This window comes from Podarcis erhardii (genome assembly GCF_964252035.2).
Source record: "Podarcis erhardii genome assembly, chromosome: 6".
Lineage (NCBI taxonomy): Eukaryota > Metazoa > Chordata > Lepidosauria > Squamata > Lacertidae > Podarcis > Podarcis erhardii.
The window spans coordinates 23,199,892-23,227,132 of record NC_138510.1 but is presented as its reverse complement, the minus strand read 5'-3'; the positions used below and the strand labels follow the sequence as shown (position 1 = coordinate 23,227,132).

The window sequence follows — 27,241 nt, the reverse complement described above, 5'->3', positions numbered from 1 at the left end:
TCTTTCAGATCAGGTCTACTGGAATAAACTTCATCCATTACTTGGAGACAATCATGTGATTCCTCATCATCTACCTCTGGTAGGGGCAGCAAAGTCGCTGGATTGAGCATATTCACTACTCGTAGATGAATCCTGGGATTTTCACACAATAGGCCTTGGTATCTAGCCATCCTTGGGTTCGTTAGCCAATAACTACCCTTATATTCCATGAGTGTCAGAACAGCATGAGGTACATTCACATACATCGTCTGGCCAAAGGTAAATTTATCAGCTTCTTTGACAAGGCTCGCAGTGGCCGCTACTGCCCTTAGGCATGGAGGCCATCCTTTTGCTACTGAGTCCAATTGTTTAGACAAATAAGCTACTGGACGGTTCCAACTTCCTAATCTCTGGGTCAGGACTGCCGCTGCAATCCCATTCTGTTCATGTACATACAGCTGAAAGGGTTTTTCCGAATTAGGCAATCCAAGGGCTGGTGCCTCCATAAGTCGCTGTTTGATAACTAAAAAGGCTTGTTTCTGCTCAGGTCCCCATACGAATGGGTCCTTTTCTGCACCTCGAGTGCTTTCATGTAAGGGCTTGGCCAGACTACTGAAATCAGGTATCCATAGTCTACAAAACCCTGCTGTTCCCAGGAATCCCCTAAGTTGTTTTCTTGTGGTAGGTTCCTTGATAAGGCAAATAGCTTCTTTCCTCTCTGGTCTCAATGCTCGTTGTTGGTGTGAGATGTCAAAGCCCAAATATTTGACCTTTTCTAAACATAACTGTGCCTTTTTCTGGGAAACTCGGTAGCCAGCTTCCCAGAGCAAGTGGAGCAGTTCCTCTGTCCCTTCTTTACAGGTATCAAAATCCTTTGCAGCTAGTATAAGATCATCCACATATTGCAGAACCACCTTTTCTCCCGGTGTTGAGGGGTAACTTGTTAGATCCCTCGCCAAGGCAGTGCCAAATAAAGTTGGGGAATTTTTGAATCCTTGGGGCAATCTTGTCCAGGTTAGCTGGCCTTTTGTTCCTGTCAAAGGGTCTTCCCACTGGAAGGCAAATATAGGTTGGCTCTGTGGTGCCAGCCGGCAACAGAAGAATGCATCTTTCAAGTCCAATACAGTAAAAAATGTTGCTTCTGGTGGGATCAAACTCAGCAAGGTATATGGGTTTGGCACATTTGGGTGCAAGGTCTCGATAGCCTGGTTTACGAGCCTCAAGTCCTGCACTGGCCTATATTCATCTGTCCCAGGTTTTCGAACAGGCAAAAGGGGTGTGTTCCATTCTGATTGGCAAGGCTTAAGCAGACCATATTTTAATAGGCGGTCCAAATGTTTCTGGATGCCCTCCGCTGCTCGCCGGGGTAAGGGATATTGCTTTACAGATACAGGGGTAGCCATAGGTTTTAGGGTTACTACAATTGGAGCTATATTCTTAGCCATTCCTGGTGGGCTATTTTCAGCCCATACTCCTGGTGGCACCTGTAGAGTTCGGAGGAGCTTGTTTAATTCTGTATCCAATGTGGGTTGGACTTGCAAGGCTGACATTAGGCGCCATGATTGTTCCTTAGGTACTGAGAGGGTAATTATTCCTGCTGCTTTTGATGGCAGTTTCATTTCTGGACCTCGAGGAGTGAAAGTGATTTGGGCCTGCAATTTGGACAGCATATCTCTACCTAAGAGAGGTATTGGACACTCAGGTATATACAAAAACTGATGGGTTAAACGATGTCCCCCAATCTGGCATTCCAAAGGTTGGAGGAAAGACCTCTTAGCTGACTGTCCAGTGGCACTTTTAATGATTACACTTTTGGATGCCTTTTTCTGCAATAGTTCTGGGAGTACTGAGTATTCAGCCCCAGTATCAATCATAAAGTCTATTAAATGGCTCCCTAATTGAATCGTGACCGTGGGCTCCTGGAAGCCTAACTTTATGGAGTCCGGTCGTTCCTAGTCTTGGGTAAAATCCTCTTCTGCCAGTCCAATGAAATTGTCTCTACTCCGTCCCTGTCCTGGTCTCTGATATCTTCCATCTCGGATCATTCCCCGTCCCCGTCCCTGGTTTCTTGGGCCGGAGCCGGAGCCTGGGCCTGGGCCTGGGCGCACTTCTTCCAACCTCAGGGGTTCAGGACACTCCCGCTTCCAATGACCCTCCTTCTTGCAATTTGCACATTGATTCCTTCCCAGTGGTGGATTCCTTCCTCGCCCTCGCCCTCCATTTAAGGGGCGGTGGTCTTGCTTCACTGCTGTGGCTAGCATTACCATCTTTTCCTTCTGCCACTTCTTCTTCTCTTGCTTCTCAGCCTCATCCCTATTCCGATAAACTCGGCGTGCAATGGCCATAATTTGGCTCATCAGCATCCCTTCCCATCCTTCTGATTTCTGAATTTTCTTACGAATGTCAGAAGCGCACTGGGCCACAAATGTAGCAGTAATCATTCTGCTGTTTTCAGGGGCTTCAGGGTCAAAAGGAGTCCATATACGATAGGCTTCTTGCAGCCTCTCTAAAAAGTCTCCCGGACTCTCATTTGGTTTTTGTTCTACTTCTGAGACTTTAGACATATTAGTGGGCTTCTGGCATGCCCTGCGGATACCTTGCACAAGTGTCTGGCGGTAGGTGGTAAGTCTGGCCAGGTGAATTGCATTGTTTGGATCCCAATTAGGATCTTCCAAGGGAAAGTTATCTTGGAGATGACGGTCAATATTATAAATATTTCCCGCTCTGGCCTGCTCACGCAAATATATCTGTGCCTTTTCAATTATGTCTCTCCTTTCCTCAGTGGTGAACAGAGTATTTAGGAGCTGGCGACAATCTGTCCAAGTAGGGCTATGAGTATTTACTATTGAAGTCACCAAGTCCATCATAGCCTGAGGTTTTTCTGCAAAAGATGGGGTGTGTGTTTTCCAATTCATCAGATCTGTAGTTGTGAATGGAATATATTGCAGGGTCGAAGTTCGAGGTGGCCGTGGTCCGGGTTGCCCATTAACCAGCGCAGGCTCCTCAAGTGCATCAAATACTCTTCTAAGAGGGGCTACTACGTGATCTTTCTCTTCACTTTGCTCTAGGGGCCTCAAATCATAGGGGATGGTATCTGTCGCAAGGCGTTCTTTTAGCAGCTTTATACGCCTGGCTGTATTGCTTGCTGACCGAGCAAGGTCTCCCTGTAACTTCTGTAACATTTCTCTGGGACTTGGATGTACAGGGGTTTGGGGTGGGCAATCAGTTGTTCCACTAAAGGAGACTGTAGATGGAGGTCTATTAGGAGTCACAGGTGGAATAACCACTTCTGCTTGGGCTTTATTATAGGACTCCAATGCCTCCTGAAGATATTTATCATAATCTATCAAGGAATCAAGCTCTGTGACTCCACTCCCATTATTCATTCCAGTTTCTTGCCTTGGGGTTACAACTGGTGGAGTGTTTGGATTAAGCTCCCTTCGATGTGGAGCATAGGGTGGAGGTGGAAGCACCTCTTCCTCTGGCCCCTCAAAAATGGGTTTGAGTTTATTTGGCAAGATTCCTTTCCTAGCTTCGGCTTTTACAGCCAATAATTTGCATCGTTTGACTTTGCATTCCCTTATCCATGGAGGATTTTTATTTAATGTGCTCAGCCAGGAATCTATATATGGAAATTGTTCTGGGCACCCTCCAGTTTCTTTGGCGATATCAGTCCAAAGTTTGCTTACTAAATTTATATCAAAGGTTCCCTGGGATGGCCATCCAGTAATTTGTTTTGGCCATTCTAGTTCACATAACGTTCTCAAGCGCTCTGGCGTCATTTTGACTCCATATGCCCCTGAGAAGGCTTTCTTAAAATTATTTAACATACACTCAAGAGGTGTATTTTCCCCCTTTGAACCCCCAACTCCCATTGTATGGCCCTGTGAAGTATCCACTCAGTCACTCACAGACGCGCTTCGTGGGTTTCCTTGCCTAGTGAAGTCGCCTTACTAGGAACCGAAGTACTGCCCACTCCACACTCGGGTCAGCTACAGATTGCTCTGTACTTTCTCACACATACAATGCGCTGGATACTTCACCACACTCTACCTCCCAATCCTTCCCTTTCCCTACACCAGATCACCATCTGATGTACCCAACCACCTAGCGTACTCAGTTTCCCCTTACTGAGACGCAGAAGTTTGATCAAGACTTCTCTTCCTCCCAATTAATTGGAGGGCCAAAAATCCCTTTGTGCACTTACCCTTGGTTGGTTCCCTGTTTCCCCCGGTCCGTCGCCGCCAGTGAGCAGGGTATCAGACAGACGAGTCTTCTGCGTTCCCCCTGGAAAAAAATTACCAGTGCGCGCTTTGGGTAAGCAGTTGTCCTCTCTCTTGTACCCTGCCCAGTAGGGCGAAGGGGCTGCGTTCCAGCAGACCACTTATCCGAGTCACAGGGCACCATAAAATGTAGCACCCTGCTTGTGGTTAACGCTTAGCTGGAATGAAATATTCAACGCAGCAATAGAGAAATTAAAATAGTAATTTATTTGTCAGACAAATAAATAAGAGGCTCAGTGGTACGTGGTTACCAAGCTCTGGCCTGGCCTCCTGCCATTCTGGCCAGCACTTATATTCCCTTAATCCAGCCCCCTTTGCTCCTCCTGTGGCTGCCTCTGTCCAATCAGCCTGGTTGAAATTCCTATTGGCTGTTTGCTAGAGCCAATCACAAAAGATACACCCACAAAAGATACACCCACTTCCTTGCCCTTATATGGGAGACAAAGAGCTATATATAAATGACAAATAAGTAATAATATATCTTACATGGAATCTTAATTACCAGCTCACCTCTTGCCCTTCTTGCCCTATTGCCTTTTAAAACAAATGGTTTAATCTTACATTTTATGTTCAACAGATGTCAAGGATCTTGAGTTTCACATCAACATTGAAAGATTTCCTTCATTTAATGTTTCTAAACAAAATGCCTGACAACTATATATCAAGACTGCTTAGATGGCGTCTTCTGTCTGGCAGCGGGGGGGCTGGTGGCTGACTTAATTTCAGGATAAATACAACTCTTACAACCATATGAAATAAGAATCTAGCATTCCTTAAATCCTTTGCATAATTACATTTAAGCCAATATATTTAAGCTAATATATTTCATACATTTATCATAGGTAGCCTCTTAAAAGAATAAAGCTTTTCAAAGTAAAAAGGAAGGAACTCAATAAAACACAGCTTTTAAAAGAAGCCTCTTCAGTTTGCACCTCCCCCTTTCCCCCTCCTCTCCAGCCTCAAAATAAAATAGGAAGAAGCTGCTTCTTCTGCCAAGCCAGTTGCCTTTCCAACATTTAACACATTTTAACCTTTTTTAACTCTCTTAGTTTAAGAAACAGCTTTAGAAGAGACTTCCCCAAAAATGCTCTCTTTCTTTCTAGCTAAATGTTTTTCCTTCCATTTGCTCCTGGCCTTTCAACCTTAGAAAGAAGATCTGGCTCATTTTACTGGGAGGCACATTAGTATTATCTTTCCCCATTCCTAATGGTGTTTTCTCAGCCTTGGGGCAGCATATGTAATTCTCCCTTTTTATGACTTTGAGAATTGTTTTTCTACTATAAATCAATGGGGACCTTCTTGTCTTAGGAGGAAAAACATCTTGCCAAGGTTCTTTTAGGCAGCTGGTCTTTTGCCTGGCATGAAACATTTGAAAATCCTTTTTTTAAGCTCATTTTTAAATACAAGCCTTGATTGAAATATATAGAAGCTTTGATAAACATGCAGGCTTATGATTAGATGCCTCAAAAGGTCAGCACCAACACTTTGAATTGTGCTTGGAAACGTACTGGGAGCCAATGTAGGTCTTTCAAGACCGGTGTTATATGGTCTCGGTGGCCGCTCCCAGTCACCAGTCAAGCTGCCGCATTCTGGATTAGTTGTAGTTTCTGGGTCACCTTCAAAGGTAGCCCCATGTAGAGCGCATTGCAGTAGTCCAAGCAGGAGATAACCAGAGCATGCACCACTCTGGCGAGGCAGTCCGCAGGCAGATAGGGAGTTCACCCATCGAAATTAAGTGATCCATGCCCATTCACTTCAATGGGTCAACTATGAGTAGGACTAGCATTGGCTCCATCCATAGGTTAAAACATCCTTAATAAGCAACAAATATGAGAGAATCAATACATTCTGTAAAGCACATTCTTAAGAGGATGCTCTCTAAAGAGAGCATCCTCTTAAGAATCAAAATAAACTTTCTGCATAAAAACCAGCTGCATAAATAGAAGGAAAGTTCATGGCAAAACTGTCCTCTAAGCATAAGGAAGTAAAATATTTAAAATGAAAAGAAACTAAAAAAATATAATCCTGCTTTTTTTCAAAAGGTTTACTCTTAAGTATGACTGTTCGTTACAGCCCATTGGAAACAGTCACTTGACCTGCTTCCTAACAAACAATTAAACTATGTTGAATCCTATGTACTAAAAGTGAATTTGTTTTTTTTAATGCCTGTTCTTATGTAGCCAGAATAACACCATCTATGAACAAGAGGGAGGTAGCAACAAGCTTAGAGGAACCACAATATGAGCAGGAATGCAAAAAATGATTCAGGAAAAGTAACACACTCACCCCAAGTCAAAGACAACTCAAATATGACTGAGCTTGCTGAAATAGTGGGGTGCAGGAAGGGTGGTGTCAGAGGTGCCCCGAGGTCCCAGCTCACAGAGGACCAACGCCAGGTCGTCGTTATATACAAAAGTCTTTATTGAAGTTCAGTTTCCATTTCAAAGCCGTAGCGCGCAGCTCTACGTCTTAAACCCTAGACCGCCGAAGCTCCGTCTGAATCTCCTCCCCTTCCACACCAGTTTAAGACTCTAGCCTTGCTCCACCTCTTCCTTAGCTCCTTCCTCCTCTGGGCCCTCCTGCCCGCTGGGGTTTCACCCTTTCTGGACTCTTCTGACGCTGACTCCCCTGATTCTTGCCCCTCCCTCCGGCGGGCTTCAGGACCTGGTTCCCTATCCGGGCTACCTGCTGTGCCGCTCGCCTGTACATTTGAACTTGGCGCGCGCGCCCAGCCGGCAACCTTCCTCTTGACCGTTCCCTCGCTCTCCGATGGAGGCGTGGTCAACCCTAACTCATCTTCTCTCCCTCCTGGAGAAGACGCTGTCCCTGATACCTGGGATTCTTCCCCCCCACTGCGCTCTGGTGGGGAAGCTGGTCCTGATCTCCAGCCGCTGCTCTGGGAGTCCCCGCTGGCCCCTTGCTTCTGGCGCGTCCCCCCTGGGACCCCCCTTGCCCTGGCCATCGGCACCTCCCTCTGGGAATCTTCTGATTCGCTGGAGAGGCTCATGGAATCTCTCGGGCCACTGTCATCTTCTCCCACGCTGCCCTCAGATTCTTCCCCTTCGCTCTCCATTCCCTCTCTTCCCTGTGCCTCTGCTCCTGAGCCCCTGACAGGTGGGGTGGAGACAAAACAGAAGGAAAGAAATGGAGTTTCTTGAAAGGGGTGTGGCTGGCCAGTCAGATGATAGGAGTTGTAGTCCAAAACAACTGGAAGGCACCTGGATGGGAGTAAGAGCTCCATTGAAAGCCTTGGGACTTACTTCTGAGTAACATGCATAACAATGAACTGTGTGTTCTGTACGTTGCTGCATTGACATTTTAAAACATTTACAATACGTTCTTTAGTTGCCACAATAGCAAACAAATATATCGTTCTCCAGGAGTTAGGGACATGCACGAAACAAGCATTAAAAGACGGGAAGACACAGATTTCAGTCTCTCTTTTTTTCAGTTGAACAAAAATTCAACTCGATTGTTAGTAGAACCTTTAAGCAATTTACATATGCAAGGAAAGTTAAAGTAAGCGTAACCCTTGGGACTTCCCTAGAAAGAGTGAAGAGGTAAATCAGACACCGAAAATGTTTGTATGTTTATTTATTTCACAAAATTTACATACTATTTGATTTTAAAACCAAACCAAACAGCAAAGCGGTTTACAAAAACAAAGCAATAAACTAAAAACCAGATTAAAACACTGAAAACAATACAGTGAAGGCACCTGCCTGAAGTGAATAGGCAGGGAGTTTCAAAGTGTAGGGGCTGCCACACTAAAAGAATTTCTTACAGATGCAGCGCTTTCTAAATTTTAAGTATTACTGATAAAATGTCATTCCCCCTACTCAGATGAGACTGCGCTTCTAAGAAGCTGTTGGGGAACTTCTCTCCCCATAACTGTTGTCCAATCTGCATCAACTGGCTGGGGTTAAGTCTCAGGCTCAGTTAACCAGATTCAGTGCCTGAATGCCCCTAGACACAGAGCCAATGAAAAATTGCTATCAATTTGCCTGCCATGCTGCTCTCACTAAGCCTCTGAACCGAACATTTTTTAAATCTACCATCTAAATAACTTTTATTAACATTTATTAAAATATTACGTAGGGTTTTATCTAATCAAGTCACACTTGGGAGTAGGATCCATTGAAACCAAGGCCCTTAAGCTCATTAATTTCAATAAACGTACTTACGACTTACTTGGATACAACCCACGATCTTTTACACCCTCCTGGAATGCCTATCTGTTTCACCCAGGATGGATGTTCCTCTCACCCCACCCTAATGGCCCAAATGTTTATCTCCCCGCACATTTCAATCCTGAACACAATAGCAAAAGATGCTGCGTGGGACAAAAACAAGTGTCAACAGCAAAGAGGGCTCGCCATGTCACTGTGGATGGGTGAGAAAGAACTTGAGCAATCATTGCAGGGGAGGGGGAGGACCAGTCCTTTGGTCCCTGCTTGCATCCATCATCTCCATAGCTCCTGCATCTGATGAAAAAGGCTCAGGCCACAATAACTTTGTTACGCCACAAATCTTGTTGCTGGAGCTGTAACACCAAGCACACTTTAAAGCATTGTCTCCAAGCATCTCTTCTTTCAGCATATTTCCATCGCTACATCAAGTCATACTACTTCATAGCTACTCAAGATACCTTTCCATTTTCCTCTCTGCATATGGGCTGTTCAGATAGCCATTGGCTTCCAAAGGTGGTTTAAGTTGTGGCTTTTCTGTAACAGCAAAAGCAGCTCGGGAACTAGAACAAGTCTTTCAAAGTCTGGCCATAACATCGCTCTCATTTTCCTATGAAGGGTAAAGTCCTCAAACGGAAAAAACGCAGCTGACTGGCAGCTGTTTGGTATCGCAGCAAGTTGCTTTTCCACATTGTCTAGACGAAAAGCTGTTTTAGGCAGTTATCACGTTCTTCCCTTTCTGCTCTAAGACAAGTACTCTACACTTGGGCATGAGCCAACAACATACAGAGACAAGCAAACGAATTGTGGAACGTATCTGGAAGGCTAGCTTAAATTCTGCAGAAATTGAAAGCACACTTTTTGTAAGCTGTGCAATTTCAGGCTGCAAGTTGGGAGGGCTGCATCTTTGAATGCTCAATTAAAAACAACCCTTTATGCATGCAAAACAAGTACATTAGAGTGAAGGATTCAGCCTGGCCTTTTAAACCAAACAGATGGAGTCTCCTTCATGAGGAAGTACTGAAACACACAGCTCATTATCTGCACTCTGAAACGGTAGCGCAGGAAGTGTGTTACTGTTTGGTGCCAATTTCATGCACTCAACACATTGGGAGAGTACAAAAGTAACCTACCCCTTCTGAAATCATCAGTAAGTGTAGATTCAACATTAAGGGCCCATCCAGACTTCATTTTGTGCTGTGCTTTCCAGGCACAGGTTCATGCTTTAAAGCGCCGTATCTGAGCGTTTTGATTTTGGCATTTTGCCCAGGAACACCTGTGTTTTTCCACTGAATAAAGTGAACAGCAATCTGCAGAAAACCTGTTTGCTCCAATTCAGCGGTAAAACACAGGTTTTCCCAGGGAAAGGGCAGGGACAAAAAAAAAGTCTGCTTGAACAGAGAGCTTTAAAGCCTGAATCTGTGCCTAGAAACACGACACAAAAGGAAGCCTAAGATGAGCCCTTCTTAGTCTTTGTAGGAACAGGGGTCCTTGCTTTTGGCTACATTTCTTACCATTTGAAAGAACCTGTGCACTTTTTCTGCAGGGGGAGTTCAAGCATCTTTTCATAAAAGAGATCGGAAAAATCCCTTTAAAGATATTACAAAGTGCATCAGAAAACTAGAACCTCACACTGTATTTCTAATAGGAACCTTGGAGCTGGTGGTACTAATAATACCTGGCAGAATAAGATATTATTCTAATAATGGAAAAGAATCAAAAGTCTAAAGGAAGTACAATTTAGACTTCTGCAGCAGAACTATTCTAAATACAATTACAACCCACATTTCGACACTTCAATCACTTGCACCTACAAGCTGAATGAGGCTTTATTTGCACCAGCCGCCGGTCATAGCTACTTATAGGACAAACCTTATTCCTAAAGGATTTCATAACGAAGGTAGCTTTTGAATAATATGAATTCATGCTTCATGTCAGAAAGCTAAGAAATCAAGGGCCACTTGAAGCCATTTCTGTTCAATGTTACGTCAAAACCTTTCTAGAAGCTAAACTATTTCTAGAACCCATGCTACTTTAATAAGGAATAATGCAGCATGTTTTATGATATTCAAAATCATTCACTATTGTCTATAAGAAGGCAGATGTCCAGTAGATAGGCTTGGATGCTGTAAAGCCTTGCACAAGGTGTCTTCTTTCACTCTTCCTGTGAAACAGAAATGACCAACTCTATACAGTTGTGACGAGGTGGTGGGTTTTTTTTGGTGTGTGGGGGGGTGCAGACCTTACAGGCTGCTTTAGCAGTTAAGCAAGCTACGAGACATAAAACAGCAGAGTCATTCTACTGCCACAGTATTCAGCCATGGCAGTAACAAACAAAAGTGTAAAAAAAACAAGAGACCACAACTGATAAAACTTTTTATTGTCTTTGAATTCTTTTACACTTTCCCGATTGTGTAAGGTGAAACTAGAACTGTTTTAAAAGACATACACAAATCTAGTACATCAATAACCAGGTATTTCTTTTTGCTATACTATTCCCACAACCACGTGTGTGTGTGTGCTAGGCAATACAACTGTCACAGAAGCAAACTTTAGGCAAAATACTGGTCAGTAGAAACAACGCAAAAAGAGCTACCAGATATACAGACAGGCTCGGTTCCACATTCACTACCGCATTTATCAAGCGCCAAGTATAACTGCACAATTTGTTCAGCTAGTAAGAGGGGAATTTTGAAGTCAGTGCATGAATTTCTCTCTTCAGCGACAGATGAAAAGACGAACAGATGGATTCTATGATCTAAGCGGAATGCTATAGGCAGAGGAACGATACTAAAAAGATTGAAAAGGGTGAGTATTCAAATCTTTCCTCTGCATTATTCATGCAACTCCTATTGAATTCTGGTATTTGACTGGACAGATTTATAAACAATTGAACATTTGGAATTTCAGTATCTCAAGCTAACAATTAATATGCATGTTTATGGTCTGTATTCCTAAGGCAGCTATGGGAAAATGTTTAACAGGATCTTGATTGTGACCCAGGAGTGGGTAGATGCCAAGAGCTGAGAACTACAGCAGCACTGGCAAGCCTTCAGCATCTAAGTGAGACCTGTATTCCAACATATTTAAGCCGCTCCCATCATCAAGGACTTAACAGCATACACAAAGGACCTCAGGCTTTAAACTGAAGCCAAAATGGGACTGGGTGGGAGCACACAATCCATGCAAAGAAGAGCTCTTTCGGATTTTTCAAAGGGGCAGGCCTCCTCCCTGAAGTGAGGAGGGAGATTAAGAGTTTAGCATTTTAAAGTGGGAAAACAGTTCTATTTAGCATGCCTACCCAGCAACTGATAAGGCCATAAAAACAGAAACATCCTGTTGAAATTCCATGGTAGTGCTCTAAAAATTCACTACCAAGAATAGTCCATATTGTAAATATGTTAACTTATTGCTGTGGGAAGGGGCTTGACGATGTCCACAGAAAGAGGACTGGGCTGTTTCTCCATAGACAAAGCCCCAGTATTCTGCCACTGTTAAGGAGTCTGGAACTTAGGCTGCCGTTTTTTTTCTGCTTTAAATTGAGGCCTCAGAAAATGTTTACATTTGACATGAGCATTTGGCTAAAAAGCAGCGTGTCCAGCATTATTATTTCAAAAACAAAAATGTCTGAATGAATGTGCCTATTAAATTCACAGAAGTGAACTACTGAACTGGAATGCCGCACAATAGATTGTTTCCCTTCCATGTTGCAGTGTCACAATATAATCTCTATAATTTTCTGTACAACTTTACAACAGAATTGTACTTCGACTACTTTGATCCCAGATTATAATCTTTCCAATGAATTACATGATTCATATCTACTCTTCCATCATTTTGAGTTTTGTAAAGTCAACTGCAATCGCAAAACCCATAATCACAGTGTTCAGTTAAAAAAAATATAAACACAGTAATCATAATTGTAAGTGTTCATAATAGGAAAGGTTCAAAATGCCATTGCTCAATTGATCTCCATTTTATGTACACAGAACACCAACCAATTGTTTTTACCCCACAGACAGTTTGCTACGTTGAGGTTGTGAAGTCGATGTACTATTCTTTTTGCTTGTCGCACAAAGGGATATAACGTGTAGGATACAGAGTGACATTGAACATATAGTGAAGCGTGACAGCCATTAGTTCTCGCCCTCCCCAGCTTCCCCTTCATCTCCCTGGTTTTCCGATGTCCATAGCTGTAAGAAAATACAAACATGTTTATGCTGAAAGCATGCAGTTATTTACACTGGTCTGGAAAAAGGTTATATGGGTAATTTGTTTCAGTAGAGCAGTATTATTTGAGTAGAAGAGTTAATGAATGATGAACTAAAGACTGGAGATTAGATGAAGTTAAACAATGAGTACATGAAGCCTACAGGTGTAACACAAATTTGTTAGCTACCTGATAAGGGCATTTGGCTAGTTTTCCATTACAGGTATGACTGCTCCACACACACAATGCTGACAGCAGTCATTCTTTCATATGGAACTAACTTTGTGCTACATCCAAAATAGTTTGTAAGGGTGCAATTATCAACCATTTGTGGGATGGCAAGACTTAAAATTATAAAACACTGCATCATTTAAAGTGTAGCCAGTTTTTCGAAGGAATACTTACAGTAAGGTTATCTCTAAGTAGCTGCATAATCAGAGTACTATCTTTGTAAGATTCTTCATTCAGTGTGTCCAGTTCAGCTATTGCTTCATCAAATGCCTAAACCAAATTCAAATAATTAATTCGCTTTATTCTGCTTCTGATCCTTCCTGCCTTAAGAATGTTTAACCCATTCAATTTCCAAGCACAGATAGGGCTGGCTAAGTGACGAAAAACGCCTAACATTACACTTGTGTTCATCCAGGTTAAGACCCAAGACAGACTTCCTTAGAATATAAAAGTGCCACCTCTAATTTCAAGTGTGATATTTTAACTTAATAATTAATCTTTCTTCTGAATAATATAAAAGAGCTCCTAGAGCTCTCCGACATGATTTATTAAGCCATACGTTTCTAGTTGCACTCACAACTGTTCAACGTGTACCTCAAATTTGTTTCCCCATAACCATTCTTGACAATATTAAGTCTATTTACCGTCTTTGCCAGACTGCAGGCTTTCTCTGGTGAGTTTAGTATCTCATAGTAGAACACAGAGAAATTAAGTGCCAGACCAAGTCGAATAGGATGTGTTGGTTGCATCTCTTTCTTGCTGATTTCAAATGCTTCCTGATATGCTTGCTGAGAATTTGCTACTGTTGCTGCAAGAAAAGATGGTGATAATTTTAATATTTCCTGACACGGCCAACTCCAAAACAGAAACATTTACACAGGTGCCTGCATAGAATAGGGCTGAACAGTGATCTGTAGTGAACATTTTGTTACACACAAAAAGTTTTTTTAGGAGCCTGAAATGTTTCCCAAAAGACTGCTGAAATGTTACCTTTTTTGTACTTGTTCATAGCTTCAGCACCAGTTTGCTTTAAGACTGGCCATCTTCTACCTAGCAGCCGGGACACTGTGTGGCAAGATTTGGCTATGCATAGTCACTGACAACAACCAAAGCTCAGAGTGAGAGCAACTCCAACTCAGGAAATATTGTCTTTCCTTAGAATTAGCTAGTTTGTCCTCAGGGTCATTACATTGACTGGTTTGTCAGTGTTGATATGATGGGAAAATACATGAAGAAAAAATGTTGTCAAAGTAGCAGCCTGTCAAGGCCATGAGGGCAGGGGCATAGAACTACCAGAGTCTTCTTTGTAGTAGAGGAATACATTTTGCAAGTATCGCTCCATTTCAGTGCATCCTAAACAATAAAACCTTAGATTAAATACACACACATTTAATATTTGGGGGGGGGGGGCAATTACAAATATGACATTCTACAAAGAGTATGGCCTAACCGCTTATACGTGAATATCACATGAACCTAGCTGTAAAACATTTCCTATTCTATCTTAGCTATTTGATCCAGAACCAAATTCTATTGGGTCTAGAAATTCTATCGTAGCTATAAGTTGTGTCACATATTAGTTAATACTGTATAGTAACATTTGAACACGATCCCTATATCTAAAAACTTTACAAGGTTCTATATTTGATCTTCCAAGAACACTACAAAGATTATTGGGGGGAAGCAAAAACAAAAAATCTATAGCAAGAGTAGGCTAAACGGTGAAATGCCACTAGCCTTGTATCAGGTACAGACATATTTGTTTAACAACCAATTCATAGACCATCTAAGGTTTTAAGGCACACAGATCCAGCATCTGTGACTACAGATTAATTAAATAAGATGCAGGTACAAACTGTTACTTTATAGTCAAGATAAGTACAAGCAACTTATACTTTCTGCTTGCCACACTTCTAAGTTCTGAAATGGAACTTCCCACATCTTTCCTTGTGGTCAAAGGTTCCATTAGGAGCCTTTGTATTCAGTTGCAGCAGAGATGTAAAGGCCTGGAAAAAAGTAAATGGAAGAAAGAGTACACCCCTCCTCAAAGATTTCTTTTCAATGGGAAATTTAGGGAACATTTTGGGGGGGGGGGACTCCTATGGAATATTTTCTTTCTTGGAATGAGTGAAATGCTTTTTAAAAAGCTTTACTTACTCAAAATGTGTAGTAGGAAGATTTTAATGAAATAATTTACAACACTAGAAAATTTTAATTTCTGTGTATATTGTAGACATATTTAACTCCTAAATCCAATATATGTGTCCTCACCTAGAGGGAACTGCTGTCTTAATGGAAGAATGCAGAACACCCATTCCTTGTGATTTGCTGTTACCTCCTTTTAGTAACCTCTAGTCAAGTTGGAGATACTAAAAACAAGTATCCTGCAGCAGCAATCCTTTCAACCTGGCCCTTCCACGGTAGTCAGCCACCTTATGGTTGAATACAACAGGAAGCCAATGGTTCTTTTCCCTATTCCTTTGCATTCAGAACATCTGATTTTCTCAAAATACTGAGACAAATTTATTGTGAGATCAAGGAGCAGTTTAATAATACCACACACAGTTCTTGTAGAGAATCATTAAGGCAGGTTTCTGATTTTAAGGTAACCACCTACTTTGCTTGCTTTCTCCAGATGCCACTTCTGAAAGATATCTATAGTAATCTCCTTTCATTTTCAAATAGAAGACTTTGCTTTCTGGCTGTGTGGCATTAGCAATAAGGTACTTATCCAGCAGTTCCTGAAAGACATATAATCACAAGGTTACACAAATTCTCCTCAACTGATCCCCTTTAGGTGTACATCTACAATTTGAGGGCCTAACCTAAAGCCTTCCAGTTGTTGCTGAATTACATGCTCTAGCATAGCCCCACCCAGCATGGCCAATGACCAGGAATGATGAAAGTTGTGGTTGAGCAACATTTAGAAGATCAGGAGGCACCAAGTTCTTTTTTTAAAAAAACTTTGGAGATGAGACTCTGGTGGCTTTATATACAAGGTCATATTTCTTTAATTCATTGGCTAGATTATAGAAGAGAGGTTTATATATGTTTTGTGTTGTTTATAGGTTTGGTCCATACAAGTGTACACATCGTCTATCAAGTATCAAATAAAAATAATTTTTTACACCTAGCATATAAACAACATAATTACAAAGCAAGGATCTTTGGCTGTTGGACCAAAGTAGATCCTTAAGCAATGAAACTGTGCTCCTGCCTTGAGCTCACAAGCTTCCCAGCAGATGGAGCCCCTTAACATATGCTGCTATATCCATTCCTACTAGACTATTACCAGAACATCATTGCAGATGTCCTTCAGTTCAGCCTCAATCTTCTCACGATATTCTCTTCCCATCTGTTGTTTCTTCTCATTTCTTTCCGTCTTCTGTTCAATGCTGGAGATGACACGCCACGAAGAGCGACGGGCACCAACCACGTTCTTGTAGGCAACAGAGAGTAGATTCCTTTCTTCATTGGACAGCTCATGTCCCTGCTCAGTGACAGCCTTCATGGCAGCAGCCATATCATCATAGCGCTCTGCCTGCTCAGCAAGTTTGGCCTTCTGCACCAACTCACTTTTATCCATGTTTGTTCCTAAAAGGGAGAGAGGCAAGAGTAAAAAAGGAATGTTTATTTCCTGCAGCAGACTATGATTTGATAGGCATAAAATACAGTAAATCTGAAAGTAAAGCATCAGGATGTGGGTTATTCCAAAGTGACGACAAGGGAAGACTCCAGTACTCTTGACATAGGAGTAAGTTTAAAAATCCACCAATATAATAGGGTAGTAGAGTGTGGCCCTTTCAAAGTAACAAAAGGAAGAGTCTTGTGCTGGGATGTAGCATCTATGAGTGGTTTGTTATGAACTGCTCTCCTGCCTGTCACCGATCCTCTGTAAAATTTGACCTGTTCAACAGCAACTTCGGGAATGATTGTATACACACCATATTATTCTGGGATAGCCATCTCTGACTACATCTAACAGCACAATGTACACAACTATTTCTATTTTAATCTCTACAGAAGCTTGTGCCACAATTTAATTAGATGTATCCTTCTTGAGGCAAATGATACTGAGCTCGGATAGCTTTACCCAACTGCCACTAAACAGAACAGATTAATCTCCTTGCTAACCAATGGCTACATTTGTATGAGAATAAACTAACAAGGCAGCCCTTCAAATGGGATACAAGTAACTGTGAGCAGACTCACTTCCCCCTTCAACCTAAAAGCAACCCCTGCAGAGAACACTTGTGTCTCAGTTCTAAAGACCTGCTCCTTGCTCCTTTGCAGCAAGCAACAATGTCATTTTCCAGCACCAGAGCATTGAAATGGAATGATGATATACTGGTTCTCAGGAGCTCCGCGCTGGACCAAATTTGGAAGGTTTAGAAGTTGTCATAGTTGAAGACCATTTCACATACCACCACTGCAGAATTTTATCCAAGACCATTACAAAGTACAATACTACACTACTTATAAATCATTATCTAACACTTTGCAAGTCTCTGCCCTTCTCAGCAATTTCCTGCTTACAGGATTCCCTGCTGAATTTGCAACACCAGCATTGTTATTAGGTTTCTTTTCATTAGAAACAAGAACTGTTTCCTTAGGAGTATGCATTACCTCTTCCCCACACAAAAAAAAAAACCAACCTTCAGAAGGTAAATCGATTTATTGAAGGGAATATGTGCAAGTATAATGGCACTTCAGAATTAAAGAGAAGTAACATGCTCTAGGAGAAAAGTACACAATTATGGGGAATGGAAAGACCACTATAGTGCATGACAAAAGTGATGGGCTGAATAAACTAACGCTGTACTACATGCAGCATCAATTTCATGTAAGCAATTAATGCAACCTTTTAAAACATTTAAACCAGCCTTTCTCAACCTTGGGTCCCTGAATGTTGATGGGCTACAGCTCCAATGATCCCTAGCTAGCAGGACCAGTAGTCAAGGAAGAGGCGAGTTGTAGTCCAACAACATCCATGGACCCAAGGTTCAGAAAGACTGATTTAAACAGTTGATGCAGGGTTTGATGAGCTGGATTGAAACAAAAATAAATAGGGATTAACCCTTTTTGGACATGACCCCAACACTTCCCCCCAAACACAAAACATACATTGTTGTTAGCTCCCAGAGGAAAGCTCCCATTGACACCAATGGGAGCTTCCCTCCTAGGGCTAATAGCAGCTTGGGTGAGGATAGATTTATAGTGGGATCACAACAGTGAGGAAGGATTAAACACACACAGTCCTGATCCTTACTCAGAAAGCCCTGCGGCAGCTATTTTTTTAAAAAAAATTCTGCATGTTAATTGCTTACAAACATTAACGTTATTTCTAGATTTTGAACTTAGTCATGTGGTTAAAAACCCTCATTCTTGCCTGGCAGGTACAGCATGTCTCTTTATCTGGCATGATGGGAACTGAATACCTGGATACTCATTTTCAAAGCTGGTGACTGGGGCACAAAGAACTCACACCTGTTTAAGACTCCTGAGAGTCAAACTCTCAATTGTGGATAGCCACCAGTTTAACACAATATGCAATAAAATGACAACTGCTCTTATACACTATCTTCACAAGTGCAATAAATACCTGGACTCTGATGTGCTAGCTCAAGCAGATTTCATTCTTAAGGCTATAAAAACATTCCAACATTTAAAAATTCAACATAAAGCTTTAAAACTTTTACTCACACTTGCTAACTTGCCTTGATGGAAAATTTGCCACCATACGGTTGCAGCAAGCATTTCTGTGCACAAACAGAAATGCAACAATACTTAACCTTCCTCCACCACCTCATGCAGCACCTACACACCTTCCAAGCTCCAGGAGGTGGGGGATCTTCCAGAGCAGGTTTTGGGGGTATGCAAAGGAAAATGAAGTCCCATTGCATGAAGAAGTTATCTTGCTCAAAGTATTTAGAACTGTCTAATAGGGCATGTTAAAGTTATTTATGTTTGAATTCATTCCTTTTTCAGGAGACATGTTCTCTCAAGTATGTGAGCAATCTGTCTGGGTCTACATGAACAAAGGAACAGTTTGAATTTTCTTCATTGCTTACCTTGTTCAGACAAGAGATGAATGCTCTGTGGTCACTATGAGGGAGCTTGGAAAAGGGGGAAGGTATAGAAGGATTTCTGAACAAAAGATTCAATGCCATGACAGAAGCAGTATCTCATAGGAAAATCTACCAAATTTGGCATGATTCTCCAGACAATCCTGGGTACTGTTTATGTATGGAGAACACAGAATACATGTAAGATTTTAGCACTTTGTTGTTGTTTTTTATAATAATTTTTTATTAGGATTTTTTAAAAGGTTACAAGAAAAAAAATATAAGTAACAGTCAAAAAAGAAAAAGAACAATACATATAAAACAAACATCATACAAAAACAGAAAAGAAAAAAAGAAAAAGAAAAACAAATCAAACCTTTACATCACTTGCTTTCATTCACTTACTTCCTTGACCTCCTCACACCTCCCGTTTTTGTATTCTAGTTCATTTAGATATTTCAGCAAATCCTTTCCATCTTTGTTTTTATCTTAATAATTTATCTTAACATAACTATGATTTTGCATTCTCTTCTTTCACAATTCATTTTACTTAATCCTTTATATCCTTTCTGCTAAAACCACCTAATTTTATTCCAACATCTTCCTAACATTCCTTAATTTTACAATATTTCTGAAGATAAACTTTAATTTTTTTCCAATCTTCTTCCATCAACTCTTCTCCTTGGTCTCGGATTCTGCCAGTCATCTCAGCCAGTTCCATGTAGTCCATCACCTTCATCTGGGTAGATCTTGTGTTTTCCAATACTTTGCGATGAGTATTCTTGCTGCTGTTGTGGCATACATAAAGAAAGTTCTATCCTCTTTTAGGACCAATTGGCCGACCATGCCCAAGAGAAAGGCCTCTGGTTTCTTCTGGAAGGTATATTTAAATACCTGTTTCATTTCATTATAGATCATCTCCCAAAAGGTCTTAATCTTTGGGCATGTCCACCAAAGGTGAAAGAATGTGCCTTCAATCTCCTTACATTTCCAACATTTATTATCGGGCAAGTGATAGATTTTTGCAAGCTTGACTGGTGTCATGTACCACCTATAAATCATTTTCATTATATTCTCTCTTAAGGCATTACATGCCGTAAACTTCATACCTGTGGTCTATAACTGTTCCCAGTCAGCCATCATAATGTTATGTCCAACATCTTGTGCCCATTTAATCATAACTGATTTCACCGTTTCATCCTCTGTATTCCATTTCAACAGCAAGTTATACATTCTTGACAAATTCTTAGTTTTAAGGTCTAACAATTCTGTTTCCAATTTTGATTTTCCCACCTGAAAACCAATTTTCTTATCCAAATTATAAACCTCCCTTATCAATAGTCCAAAAAAGAAATAACCTTTTAAAACGCCAACTGAGAAAAATAAACAGTTCCAATTTTTGTTACTTTCCAGTTACTTCCTCTCTTTTTTGCAAACAAAGTAAGATAACTGATCACAATGTATCTCTCTTGCTGTCAGCGAACCTTCTGTTGACAGTTATAGCGCAATTCCAAAAACGACAGTCTTTGTCTACTGGCAGACCGTTCCCAAGTTTAAGCGGTGGATTTTAAGCTCTTTCCCTCTCTCTTGCAGGCATACACAGTCCAGAACATCCCCCCTCCTTCCCTGCTAGAAAGGGGGTTCAAAACTTTGTCGTGTTAGAAGTCAGTCCTTTTCAGGCGAAATCCCAAAGCTTTAGCTTAGAGTCTCTTTGCTTTGATCTATTTACAAAAGCGGAAGGCGGACTTCCTGTTTAAACCTCCCCACTTCAGTATCCAATTGAGTCTTCCCCCCCCTTTTTTAAATAAATCCAATTTCCCCTACTCACGGGTAGTTACTTCTTGTAGTCGAATTGTCCCAGGAAAAAGTCAGCGCTCTCCGGCAACGGCTATGCGACTTCGCTCCGTGAAAAGAGCAGTTGACTCACAGCACCCCGTTTTGCTCCGGAGCCCGTGAACGGGTTTCCTTGCGAATTGGGGGGGGGGGCGCAAAAGGTGCCCGACGAGTCCCACGCTCACAGGCTTCCCCTGCCTGTGATTTTTGAAGGTCCCCGCTTCGCCGTAGCGGTGCAGACCCAATTTCCACGGAGCCGGTCCCTCAGAGTCAGAAGGAATCCGCCATTCGCCGATGGCACTAACCCGGAAGTCCTATAAGATTTTAGCACTTTGAAGGAGACTTCTGATTCTCAGATGTTTCCATCTGAGAAAAATCAGTGAAAACCACTGGAAAGTGCAAGTAACAACAGAAGCTGTTCCAGGGTTACTCAATTGGTACTGAAGGATCTTTGAGGTAAGTCACAGTTTGGAATTGCAATTATAAAGACACCACTCATGGCTGCTTGTAGTCTGTTGCTTCTAATTTCCATGAGCTACACAAGACATCAAAACAGATGCAAAATAATGACACGTTAAATACTGTAGAAAAGGGAAATTGGCAGTGAAGTATTTGACTGGCTTAATATAGTAAAATGGAAACACACTAGCATGAAGTGTTTCAAATGACCTGGGTATTGTTTTTAATGCAGAAAAGTGACAGAGATTTTTTGGTTAATTTTTAACTAGCTCTAATTAAACCACTTAAGAGACATTCATAAAATGAAGTTGTCATTACTAGCTTTCCACACCACCAAAGGAGGGGGGATGCTTCAAATTCTCTTCTCTTAAAAAAGCCATCTTCAATCCATCTTAAATAATAAGGGTGGCAATCTCTCCACCATATTTACACTTTAAACAAGAGCTGCAAATGACCAAAATGGGTGTTAAACTAACATTGGAATAGATTTGTTTTGAGAAAATTATTATCCGCTACAACCAAAGAAGGAAAAAGAGAGAAAAAGCTCCACAGCAACACTCCAGTTCTCAAACTTTCATCTTAAAATTTAGGAAACCAGTAGCTTTCTGAAGGCAGTTTTGGGGGGGGGGGGGAACTTCCTTTATAATTCAGTCACAGACATGCTGACGCAACAGCAACTACAGTATTGACAGATATTGTGGATTATGGGAATGCTCTCCCAGCAGGCAGCACAGCTGGTAGTTACTTTTCAGAGGGTACAGAACACTATGTCCCTGAAGCCCCTTCCAATATCATAGCAAAAACTCAGCTTATCTATTTGCAATAGGTTTCTTGCACATAGCTGATGTGTGGTCTTTTATGTTGACTACAGCCTGGTGAAGAACACTGGCCACTATTATACTGATTACTCAATGACATTTGCCAATATGGACTGTAAGACTATGTTGTACTGGACATTAGGAACAATTGATCACCTTCTTTCCATGCATGTAAAACCATCTTAATGAAAAGAATGTTACAGATAGGTAGCCGTGTTGGTCTGTCATGGTCAAAACAAAATAAAAAAATTCCTTCCAGTAGCACCTTAAAGACCAACTGAGTTAGTTCTAGGTATGAGCTTTCGTGTGCATGCACACTTCTTCAGATACACTGAAAAGATACACTTCTTCAGTGTATCTGAAGAAGTGTGCATGCACACGAAAGCTCATACCTAGAACTAACTCAGTTGGTCTTTAAGGTGCTACTGGAAGGAATGAAAAGAATGTTCAGGTCATTGTGACCATTATTTGGATACATTTCCATTAAAGCTGAAAGTTACCACCCAATGAAATCAATGATCTTAAGTTAGGCACAAGTAATTTAAACACATTTATTTCAATGGATTTACTACTCTGAGTATGACTTAGTTGGATTACTACCCTAAGACCATAAATGAAATGTCATATTTTTATAATAATAAAAAATAATGTAATAATCTTTATATTGGGAGATTTTACTATGTAATTTTTAACTTCCCAATATTTCATTTCCTGTTCATTTTTTAAAGAGCTCCCAACCATGCTGATATTAATTCATCTTTACCACAAGCAGCTACAGCAAGGTCACTCACAACAGTTGTTGTTGTTGTTGTTTAATAATTTCCAGCTCTTCATGACCCCATGGACCAGAGCATGCCAGGCACTCCTGTCTTCTCTGCCTCTCACAGTTTGGTCAAACTCATGTTGGTAGCTTCGAGAACACTGTCCAACCATCTTGTCGTCCCCTTCTCCTTGTGCCCTCAATCTTTCCCAGCATCAGGGTCTTTTCCAGGGAGTCTTCTCTTCTCATGAGGTGGCCAAAGTACTGGAGCCTCAGCTTCACGATCTGTCCTTCCAGTGAGCCCTCAGGGCTGATTTCCTTCAGAATTGATAGGTTGGATCTTCTTGCAGTCCATAAGACTCTCAAGAGTCTTCTCCAGCACCATAATTCAAAAGCATCAATTCTTCAGCGATCAATGTTCTTTATGGTCCAGCTCTCATACTATTAATTGTGCAGAATGACTATTTTGCAATGGACTTTATAATCACTATATTCACCCTAGTAACTCCAAGGGACTCTCACAGCAGAGGCACCCTAGGTAACATTGGCTTTCCGTTTAGGTTAAATAAGTTATTATCAAATTCTAGGCTCCTTGTGCAGGGAGTAGGGGCACACAGAAACCCTGGAAAGGTGTGTGAAGTTCAAGGGAGGAACTGAATTCTGAAGAAGTTAAAAGCCTACTTCCTCTCACTAGTCAAGACACTGAGGAGAGAGAATTGAACACCCTCTAAGGGTGGTTCCCCATTGAATTTGTGATGGTGACTGCTCTTCCTCATGCTCTATCATCCCAGATTGAGTTGGAAAGAGCTCCTGATATATGTGTGTCTAGTTCTAGGAGTCAATAGATTCAAGTACATTTATATCCTGCCTTTCGTTCATGTTCTCAGATTCTGTTGTGTTCTCTACATCTTCCTAAAAGTAAGTCTTGGATTAATAACCCTGTTCACAAAGAGACCAAGCTGCATGTAAGCAACTGCATTCAAGGGTCTCTACTATGGAATTGAGGGGTTGGTGAAAGCTAGCAGGGAGCAGGGTTTTTGTTTTTTTGTTTGTTTTTAATGGATTAGTGATGTGGCTCTAGGCAGTTAAGTTTAGACTAGAATGCAATTAAAGTGATATAAAGAATTATAGTAGCACCTTCGGGTACTTTACTCTTGCGTAATGTAAACTTCAGGATGTGAAAGCAGGAACCCCGGAAGTGTTTCGCTGTGCACGCATGTGCAAAAGTGGTCTACCGCTGCACGCGCATGTGCAGAAGCGCTCTATCACTTCTCCTCTGGTTGCGAAAACCTCAGGATCTGGCCAGACCTTCGGAATGGATCCTGTTCGCAACTGGAGGTACCACTGTATGTGCAAGACCCACCCACACATTCATTATATTCAAAGTATGATACACATTTTTTTTAATAAGATTTTTATGTTGGTCACACACATATTTTCTAAATTACAAACATAAGTAATTTTTTTGATATAAAGGGTTTTAGAGCTCAGATTCAAATTTGGTGCATCAGGTAAGTTTGGCAACAGCAAAAGAGGGAGTAACAGGGATTTTTGTAAGTCACTCTTAAAAGCTTTCTTCATTAAGTGGCAGGGTAAAGATGCTGCAGCCAAACAATGGTCAGTTACCATTTCCCCAACAGAGCTGCCATTGAAGTTTTGGTATAGCTAACCAGTAAAGAACTACTATTCCCTAAAAGCGCAATCAAACTACTAGTGTTAGCCAGCCGGCCATTTGGCACCTGGAATACTCCTTACCATTCACTCTCTTCCCTCACCACTTGAACAGGTATTCTGAAAACACAAATGCTATTGATCTCACGCTTTTTAAAAATAAAATACAAGGAATGAAAGGAAGAAATCAAGACTATTTTAGCAAGGAGAAATTGTGTGTAGTTGGAAGGGGTAGACAAACATTCATGTAGAAAAGGGACCAAGCCTGTAGTCATAAGCCGTGGAAGCCCATGAGGTTTGCTTCCAGGTGAGCTTACTTAAAGCTGCTTTGGCACAAAAAATCCTGTCTTTTCAGGTGGGCAAAGCCCCAAAGGCTGGATTGTGCGAGTGTGTGGTTTGGTTTTTTTTAAAAAAAGGGGGGAGGGGGCACCCCGCCCACTCCCCTGGCCGCAAGGGCGACCTGAACCCTGCGGGAGCCGGGGTGGTGGTGGAGGCCCTTTCGCCAGAAGCGCGGCTAAAAAAGCGAGCAGCCCCACCTCTGGCTCGTTCCGGCCAGGTGAGCCCGCCCAGCCCCGGGCAGAAGGTGGTGACTCAGCCAGGGCGGGGCCGCTGGCAGGCGAGGTGACGCCACCGGGCGGAGACCCTGGAGCGGAAAAGGGGGCGAGAGGCGAGAGCCCCGCTGCCCAGGAGGGGCTGCTGCTGCCCGTGCCCTCAGTCGCCGCGTAGGGGGGGTGTCGCCTCAGGACCGAAAGGCGGCGGCGGCGGTTCCGCGGCCTTCCTCAGGCCTCTCTCCGGAAGAGCCAAGCCGGAGGCAGCCCCGTCCTCGCTTCCGAAAGCAGCCGGGGAAGGGAAGGAAGAAGAGGGGACGGAGGGAGGGGCGGGGGAGACCTCGGCTCTGCCCTCTTTCTCCCCCCCCCCGCTCCGCTCCGCTCCGCGCGGGGGCGGGGAAGGGCAGCTGCACGCGCGACTCGGGCCCGGGTGGGGGAGGGGATTCCGGCGGGAAAACCCGCTCACCTGACGGCTAAGGCGGAGGAGAAGGCGGCTCGCAGGCCTCCGAAAAGAGTCGTCGTCCCCCGGGAGGAATGAGGCGTCTCTCGGCGCGCGGCAGCCCGCTCCGCTCTTTCCACCACAGAGATACACACCCTGCGGCTCCTGCAGGCACTTCCGGCGCCGGGGCCACGCCCTTTCCGCCATGGACACGCCTTCCTCCTCCCCTCCCCCCCCTCTGTCTTCTCTCTCTCTCTCTCTCACTCCCCGCGGCGTCTCCCGCTTCCCCTATTGGACTGCCAGGGCCGCGGAGGGGAGTGGGTTGGGAGGATGCCGCTCCGTAGCCATGGCAACAGGCCAACGGCTTCCAGGCCCAGTTTTGGGAGGGAGAGGGAAGGGACGCTCCCAGCCACCCATACACGCACGCGCGCACACACTCCGCTTCCTCCTACGGCGATGCTTCCCCCCCCCTCCAGAGTCCACCCCCCCCCCGTTCTGCCCTGTCTTCCTGGTGCCGTGTCAGCCAGGTGCGGGGTCCGCTCAGAGGCAGGAGGTGGGCAAGGAAAGGGATCATTGCATAGGGAACAAAGGGAGAGGTGTATTCTCTCCCTCTTCTCCGCACATGGCGCCCATCCAACCCCCCCCCCGCCTCCTCTCCTAATGGTAGCTTCCGCTTTGGCGCGTTCTGCAAGCAGCGGCTTGCGTGGGGCGGACAGAAGGTCGTGCGCGCTTCCCTTCAGCGATCGCCCTCGGGAAGGGATGCAGCTCGGGGGTAGGGAGCAGAAGTGTTGCAGGTTCAATCCTGGCACCGCTGGGAGCCTCCCTTGCGTGATACCTTGCTGCTGACAATCAGAGGAGACAACAGGGTACTCGATGGACCGACTCAGGGAACCAGGCAGAGGGCCTACTCGGTAGTGGCGCCCACCCTGTGGAACGCCCTCCCACCAGATGTCAAAGAGAAAAACAACTGCCAGACTTTTAGAAGACATCTGAAGGCAGACCTGTTTAGGGAAGCTTTTAATGTTTAATAGGTTATTGTATTTTAGTGTTTTGTTGGAAGCCACCCAGAGTGGCTGGGGAAACCCAGCCAGATGGGCGGGGTATAAATAAATAAATAAATAAATAAATAAAAATAATAATAATAATAATAATTACTCATTTCCAAAGCAGAGTGTGTGTCTTGCATGCAGAAGGCTTCCGCTTCAATCCCTGGCACCTCCAACTAAATGCATTTGGGGCAGTGGTGGCAAAGAACGCCCTGCTTGCCTGACCCCTTGGAGAGCCTCTGCTAGCCTGGACGAAGCCTAATCTGCTATGGCAGCTTCCTATGTTCCCATTTGTTTTACTTACTACTCAGTGAGAAAGTGGCAGGTGACTTGCTGCCTCTTCCCATGTACCTGAACAGCTTATAAATCTAAAACAATAAAAAAAACTCTTGCGGCACCTTGAAGACCAACGTATTTTATTATGGCATCAGCTTTTGTTGACTAGAGTGCACTTTCATCGGATACACGGAAGCTTATGCCGCAGTGTGAGTCTTTTGAGGCACTGCAAGAGTTTTTTTTTTTATTTCTGCTGCAACAGGCTAACACGGCTTAGCCTTCTGGGAATAATGAATCAGTCACTGCTCTTAGATGGTAGCAGGACCCCTGTCACCAAGTGCATGACAAATAGAAATTCAAACGATGAAGCCTTTTTTTTGGTATGGGGTATGCTGTACTAGAAATAGTGGCAGCATTGTATTTTTTGTATTTTTGT

At 42.9% G+C, this 27,241-nt stretch overlaps 1 protein-coding gene across 1 annotated transcript; it reads right to left on the bottom strand.

The window, feature by feature from the left end:
• Positions 1 to 10,811: 10,811 nt before the first annotated feature.
• Positions 10,812 to 25,665, bottom strand: YWHAB (tyrosine 3-monooxygenase/tryptophan 5-monooxygenase activation protein beta). Its single transcript, XM_081868107.1, has 6 exons — positions 25,511 to 25,665; positions 16,183 to 16,484; positions 15,508 to 15,631; positions 13,535 to 13,698; positions 13,065 to 13,160; positions 10,812 to 12,642 (listed from the first exon to the last, which is right to left on the bottom strand). The coding sequence occupies exons 2-6, from the start codon at positions 16,474 to 16,476 to the stop codon at positions 12,586 to 12,588; spliced, it is 735 nt and encodes a 244-aa protein (XP_081724233.1). The 5' UTR covers positions 16,477 to 16,484; positions 25,511 to 25,665; the 3' UTR covers positions 10,812 to 12,585.
• Positions 25,666 to 27,241: the final 1,576 nt, after the last annotated feature.

Coding starts and splice junctions, on each gene's coding strand:
- YWHAB (XM_081868107.1), bottom strand. CDS start 16,476: ATGGATAAAAGTGAGTTGGTGCAGAAGGCCAAACTTGCTGAGCAGGCA. Junction 13,699..15,507: donor ATCTGGAGAAAGCAAGCAAA/GTAGGTGGTTAC, acceptor CTTTTCTTGCAG/CAACAGTAGCAAATTCTCAG. Junction 12,643..13,064: donor TACTTAGAGATAACCTTACT/GTAAGTATTCCT, acceptor ATTTTCTTACAG/CTATGGACATCGGAAAACCA.